Source organism: Piliocolobus tephrosceles, chromosome 9 (assembly GCF_002776525.5).
Source record: "Piliocolobus tephrosceles isolate RC106 chromosome 9, ASM277652v3, whole genome shotgun sequence".
In the NCBI taxonomy this organism is placed as follows: Eukaryota; Metazoa; Chordata; class Mammalia; order Primates; family Cercopithecidae; genus Piliocolobus; species Piliocolobus tephrosceles.
In genome coordinates this window covers 29,396,013-29,403,122 of record NC_045442.1, presented here as the reverse complement: position 1 = coordinate 29,403,122, position 7,110 = coordinate 29,396,013, and the positions used below count along the sequence as shown (strand labels likewise).

The 7,110-nt window shown below is 44.3% G+C and overlaps 1 protein-coding gene across 1 annotated transcript in view; it reads right to left on the bottom strand.

Annotated features, from left to right (window-relative positions):
* The window catches only part of CFAP43 (cilia and flagella associated protein 43), a 107,364-nt gene extending 102,956 nt beyond the window's left edge, over positions 1-4,408 (bottom strand). Inside the window, exons 1-2 of the mRNA XM_023206210.3 lie at positions 4,226-4,408; positions 2,260-2,513 (exon numbers count right to left, since the gene is read on the bottom strand). Coding sequence (XP_023061978.2) covers positions 2,260-2,513; positions 4,226-4,290 — 319 coding nt within the window. The 5' untranslated portion in view covers positions 4,291-4,408. The remainder of the gene's footprint in view (positions 1-2,259; positions 2,514-4,225) is intronic.
* Between the last annotated feature and the right edge of the window lie 2,702 nt (positions 4,409-7,110).

Sequence of the window (7,110 nt, the reverse complement as noted above, 5' to 3'; positions counted from 1 at the left end):
TTTTAAATCAGTGATTTTTTTTTTTTTTTTTTTTTTTTTTTTGAGACGGAGTCTCGCTCTCTCGCCCGGGCTGGAGTGCAGTGGCCTGATCTCAGCTCACTGCAAGCTCCGCCTCCCGGGTTTACACCATTCTCCTGCCTCAGCCTCCCGAGTAGCTGGGACTACAGGCGCCCGCCACCTCACCCGGCTAGTTTTTTGTATTTTTTAGTAGAGACGGGGTTTCACCGTGTTAGCCAGGATGGTCTCGATCTCCTGACCTCGTGATCCGCCCGTCTCGGCCTCCCAAAGTGCTGGGATTACAGGCTTGAGCCACCGCGCCCGGCCTAAATCAGTGATTTTTGTAGTTTTCTTCACCTAGGTCACTCACACTTATTTTTTTTGAATTATTGCTAAGTACGTGTATCTTCTAATGGGTACTTATTGGGTACTTATTTCTTATTTCTAATGGGTACTTATTTCAAAACCAGCATCTTATTGTGCATTCTTTTGTTAGTCCTAGCAGACTATTGCATTATCCATCATCTCCTTTCCCATAGCTATATTTTTCTTCAGTTTTATATTTTGTTGCATTGGCTAGAACTTCCAGGTTGATATTAAATAACAGTGAAAACAGGTCTGATTAATATTACTCATTAATATTACTGGGAATTCCTTTAGGGCATCATTATTCAGTATGACTCTTGGGTATTGGTTTGAATTAACTTTCAATTGGCTCAAACAGAACTACAGCCAAATAACCAACCTGGGGAAATTTTAAAGATAAAGTTGTAGTTATGGTCCACCTAGATAGGTGAATGGGTTATGTTTTAAAAGTTGTCTTAAACTGTTGAGAATGCAAATTTCACCACAAACAAAGTATTATAAATTATAGTGAAGTTCCCTGACTTCACCCAAACACTCATTTGACCCTTAAGACTACAGAGCTAAGTCCAGCCTCAAGCATGAGCTTTCTGCCCATGGGGTGTCAAATGACTATCATTAGCTGGAGGCTCCAGCAGATGTGCAGCAGCTCAGTGTGGGTCAGCTGTATCTAAGAAGGAGTCAGTAGGCCAGGCGCAGTGGCTCACACCTGTAATCCCAGCACTTTGGGAGACGGAGTTGGGTGGATCACTTGAGGCAGGAGTTCAGGACCAGCCTGGCCAACATGGTAAAACCCCATCCTCTGCCACAAACATTAAAAAAAAAAAAAAAAAAAGCCAAACACGGTGGTGCAAGCCTGTAATCCCAGCTACCTGGGAGGCTGAGGCAGGAGAATCACTTGAACCCAGGAAGTGGAGGCTGTAGTGAGCCAAGATCATGCCATTCTACTCCAGCCTGGGTGATAGAGCCAGACTCTGTTAAAATAAATAAAATAAAATAAAATAAACAGTAATAGTTCAAATGGTAGGCAACATTGAGCACTTGGCATACATACATATACAACATATTATATAATTTCATCTATCATCATCACCACAGCCTTGACATTAGACACTGTCTTTATCCCTATTTCATGGATGAGGAAATTGAGGCTCAGAGACTTGACTTTAGAAGCTATACAAACATCAATTCACCTGGATTTTCAACAAATATTAGGAAAGAAGAAAAATCATTGTTCTGAAAAAGGCAATAGTCTTCTAGCCCAGTGCATCTCAAAGTTTAATGTGCGTATGAATCACCTGAGCAATTTTGTTAAAATGCAGATTCTGATTGAGTAGATCTGGTGTGGGAGCCAAGTTTCTGTATTTATAACAAGCTTCCCAGGTAGCACCAATGTTGCTGGTAAACAGACCACACTTTGAACAGCAAGGCTTTAGCTAACATAATTAAATCCTCAGTGATCAGCTTGATTCCTTCTTTAAAAATCTGTATTTAAAAAAAAAAAAAAACTAGACCAGGCATGGTGGCTCATGTCTGTAATCCCAGCACTTTGGGAGGCCGAGGCAGGCGGATCACTGGGTCAGGAGTTCGAGAACAGCCTGACCAACACAGTGAAACCCCATCTCTACTAAAAATACAAAAATTAGCCGAGCATGGTGGTGCACACTTGTAATCCCCGCTACTCAGGAGGTTGAGGCAGGAGAATCACTTGAACCTGGGAGGCAGAGGTTGCAGTGAGCCGAGATCGTGCCACTACACTCCAGCCTGGGTGACAGAACGAGACTCCATCTCAAAAACAAACAAACACTTTTCAAAAAAGAAATCTTCACATAATAGATTTAGTCAAATCTTTAAACAAAATCCTTCAATTAGGGGCAAAGGAAGGGTTCTTCAGAATACCTTTCAATTTGGTCCTTCTGGTCAATCCTGGAAAGCTGTATATGTAGATGAGGGGTTTTAGCTTCCGGTCAGAAAAAGCCACAACTTCATAGGGGATGTTAGTTGCCACGACGCCCACAATTCCATTACTACACTGGAGTACAGTCTTTTTCTTGGTTTCAATATTAATAAATATTACATAATTCCCACAAGGGTAGCAAATGGTGTTGTTGTTGACAAAATGAACATTCTGCTTAGGGAATCCTTGCACCCATCTTTGGGAAAAGATATGTCAACATCAATATAATACATTTCAAATATTTTTTTTTTTTTAACAAAGCAAAGGGTCATCAAAATCTTTGAAATATTTCTGTTTCCATGTCCTTTCTGCCCCCAGTTTCTAAGATAAAAGAACACACATGCTGGCTGTGAGATCCATTTGAGTCAATGAATTATAGAAATTTAAATGTAGACCTAAAGTCCCACAGGTCTCCCAGGCCTTCTTCGGATAACTTTTTCAGCAAAGGAAACTCTGACCAAACCTGAGAAAGTCTCAGAAGGACTTCTGGGGTCTTGTATTCTTGGAAGACAAAAAGTGAAAATAACAGAGAAAAGAGCTTGATCTCAACACAATGGCATCCTGGGCCATTCTTTTATAATTAGTTTGATTTTTTAAATGAACTTTAAAAAACAACTTTGCATAGGACAACCTGCTTTGTGGTTGTAAGCGGAGTAGGAAAATTGCTTATTTACACAGATGAAGAGTATGTGGCCATATTTTAGATTTAAAAATACAGATAAATGTAGAAAATAAAAGGAATGAAGTCGACGTCAATGAAAGGCTAGCACACAAAAAGAACATACTCTCAAGTAAGGAGTGCGTGCTAAGTGTATGATAGAAAGGAGAGGAGAGGCCGGGCGCGGTGGCTCAAGCCTGTAATCCCAGCACTTTGGGAGGCGGTGACGGGCGGATCACGAGGTCACAAGATCAAGACCATCCTGGCTAACATGGTGAAACCCCGTCTCCACTAAAAAATACAAAAAAAGAAACAACAAAAAAAAAAACTAGCCGGGCGAGGTGGCGGGCGCCTGTAGTCCCAGCTACTCGGGAGACTGAGCCAGGAGAATGGCGTGAACCTGGGAGGCGGAGCTTGCAGTGAGCTGAGATCCGGCCACTGCACTCCAGCCTGGGTGACAGAGCGAGACTCCGTCTTAAAACAAACAAACAAACAAACAAAAACAAAGAAAGAAGGAGAGGAGATGAAGGAGATTCTATTTTTATTTAAATATTAAAGATATGCTTGAAGATGGTGGAAAAAGCAAGTGAAGGACACTGGTTTGGTGAGAAACCTCGAGACATTAGAGTGTCCAGGACTAGCAGCGGATGCTGTATAGGGTCGAGGTGAGGGCTGGGAGGAACACGCTAGAATGCAGAAAAAAAAAATACCACCTATATCTGCGCACTGCTTGATGCTTTTCAAAGGCCACTATATATGCAAATAAGTCCAAAGCTAGTGGATGGGAGTTAGAAGGATTCAGAGTCCTAAGTTTGGGGGAAATCACCAAAGGTAGCAACGACGGGATCCCAACCGTCGCCGGGTGGAGGGGGAGGGGGGTGTGATCAGGGGACCCGGATCACTAGCGGGAATCCTGAGCCAGAAGGAAGAGATGAAGGGTGCAGGGGGCGTTGCTGGGTAAGGGAGGCGGAGGCGGAGGCGGAGGCGGGGGTGGGTGGGTGGCGTCAGGGTCGCAGAATAAGGAGTGGGAAAGATAACTGGGGACAGGGTCGAGGAACAAGTGGATGGGGAGCGGACAGGGGAGGTCACACGGGTAGGGAGGCTGCGGGAAGGCAATAGGGGCAGAGGGGAAGGGGTGGAAGCTGCGGGGAAAGCCGCCCTAAGGAACCGGAGGGAGAGGAGGGAGGAGGCGACGTGGGGCAGGAGGTTCCGCGGGACCCAGAGCGGTGGCGGGGCCGTGGACACCGCACCTCACCGACAGGGACGCGCCGCCGGCGGAGTGGGGACCTTCGTCGCGCTCCCGGCCTTGCGCCATGGGTAGTATTTTCCTCAGGCGGGAGCGGGCAGCGCACGCAGCACCCCAGGGCGGGTCGGTTACCTTTCCTCAGCCACCCGGCTGCCAACTGCGACGCCGCCACTGTGTACACCTGTATCCCGGAGACCGTAAGCCCCGCGCCCATTGGTTCTGCGCTTTGGCCCGCTCCCTCCTGGGCCGAGCAGACTGGTGGAAGGTGCGCCGCTCTCGGCCAATGGGTGAGCGGCAAGCCAAGCGAGGGGCGGGCCCCTCCGAGTGTGGGCTGGAAAGGCCCAGGTCCGGGCCAATAATTGCAAGTAAGACTCATGCGTACGGCGGGCGCCTGTAGTCCCAGCTACTCCGGAGGCTGAGGCAGGAGAATGGCGTAAACCCGGGAGGCGGAGCTTGCAGTGAGCCGAGATCGAGCCACTGCACTCCAGCCTGGGCGACAGAGCGAGACTCCGTCTCACCAAAAAAAAAAAAAAAAAAAAAAGACTCATGCGTACAATCTCCGCGTTTTCGAAGGTCAGAGCCGGAGGATCGCTTGAAGCTAGGAGTTGAAGACCAGCCTGGACAATATAGTGACACATGCCGCGCCCGTGCCCCATCTCTACAAAAAATTTTAAAAAGCAGCCGGGAGTGGCGGTGCACGCCGGTAGTCCCAGCTTCTTGGGACACTGAGGTGGGAGGATCGCTTGAGCCCAGGAGTTCAAGGCTGCGGTGAGCTGGGATGACGCCACAGCAGTCCAACCTGGGCGACAGAGCGAGACCTGTCTTTAAATAAATAACAACTTTTTAAAATTAATAAATTTCTAAACAGACTTGCATTTAGAGTGCAGACTGTGCCAAACGTTGTTGCAATGTCTTCACATCTCCCATGATCCCCATTTTACAGACAAGTAACGTGAGGAAAAGAGAAGCACATAATTTGTCCATGGTTACAAAGTTGAGTGGGACTTTATTTATATTATTTATTTATTTATTTATTTATTTATTTATTTATTTATTGTTGAGACAAGGCCTCACTCTGTTGCCCAGGCTGGAGGGCAGTGTTGAGTGGGACTTTATTTATATTATTTATTTATTTATTTATTGTTGAGACAGGGCCTCACTCTGTTGCCCAGGCTGGAGGGCAGTGGCTTGATCTTGGTTCACTGCAACCTCCACCTCCTGGATTCAAGCGATTCTCCTGCCTCAGCCTCCCAAGTAGCTGAGATTACAGGCACATGCCACCATGCCCAGCAAATTTTTTGTATTTTTAGTAGAGATGGGATTTCACCATGTTGACCAGGCTGGTCTCAAATTTTTGACCTCAAGTGATTCGCCCACTTGGCCTCCCAGAGTGCTGCTATTACAGGTGTGAGCCACCTTGCCCGGCCCTGAGTGGGACTTAAATGCAGGTCTAGCCTAATTTAGAGCTCCAAGCCCGTAAGTACCACATAACACTTTGAAATGTACCCTCTTGCTTCCTCAGGGAAGCAGACAGCTCTGGAAGTAACCTGATTGAATGGTTGGCAGCTTGTCATTCCTTTTTCTCTCCCATACCTTCCCTTAGACTCCCTCCCTTACCCTTCTCCTTCCTTTCCCTCCAGTCCTCTTCCCTTCTCTACCCTTCCCTTCCTTTCTTTATGTCTTTCCTTCCTGTCTTGCTTTCTTCTCTCCATTTCTTTCACAAATATTTACAGAGCATCCAGCATGCATTCATGCATGTGCTAGTCACTTGGAAAAAATAGAAAAACAAATAAAATTTCCTTCTTCTTGGAACTTAGAGACTGGTGGGATCCAGGGAGTTGGGCTAGATATCCACATTGTCTCAGATGGTCTGTGTAAGTTGTGAAAGGATTTATGAAAGTGATTTTATACAAGACATGTTGTACAATTCACAGATTGTTAAGCCTCCTAAATGCTTCATACAATGCCCTATGACTCTTACTGTACAACTTGCCTGCTTAAGTAAGGCTGATCCCCGTGGACATGTGGAGTTAGCCATGCTCTCTAGCTATGCTGGAGAGTCAGCTCTTATCTGCACTTCTGCTTGGTGTGTCCTAGGCTAGGCTTCACACCTAGGACATGATTAAAATCTCTTACTTACCAAGGTTTTCACCAAGAATAAAAGTTGCTAAGAGTTGACATTATAACATGTAATTAAAACTACTAAAGAAACAATTTTACATGCAAGGTGTGTAAAGAAAGTAAAATGTGTTTTTGGTAAAAGCTTATAAGAAGTCATGGGAATGTGGATTTTTTTCTGCCTACATTTAAGTGTTAAAGGATTACTTTAAGTAAAAAAAAAAAAATCTAAAAGTTTAAATAAGTTGTGGAAGGTTTATAAAAATTAATTGTAAGAGATTCCATGTGTGAACATACTGGCTAAAGTTACAGGGGTTTTATTCAGTTTTTCCATAAATTCGACAATGGAATAAAAGCACAACAGGTTTTTCTTAGAGATTGATCTGCTCTTTCACACACACACACACACACACACACACACACACACACACACACACACAATTGTAAAGGGTTATACAAGGTTTATAAGACTCTTACCTTATGGTTAAACATTAAAATTGGGTAAATATGTCTATAAGGTTTTATTAAAAATTGGGTTTAACATTAATAGCACGTTAATGTAAAGGTAAAATTTGGGTTATTTGGTATAACAATCATACAGGAAGCATTACCAAATGTGAAATGGTGTTTTGCTTTTTTTGGACTATATTTGCATAAATGTGTTATTGGTATATGTTACAAAGTTATGAGAAATGCTTATAATTCTAATATGACTTAGTGTAGGTTATTCATAATTATAATTGTTATGTCAATTGTGTGCCACAGAAGTAA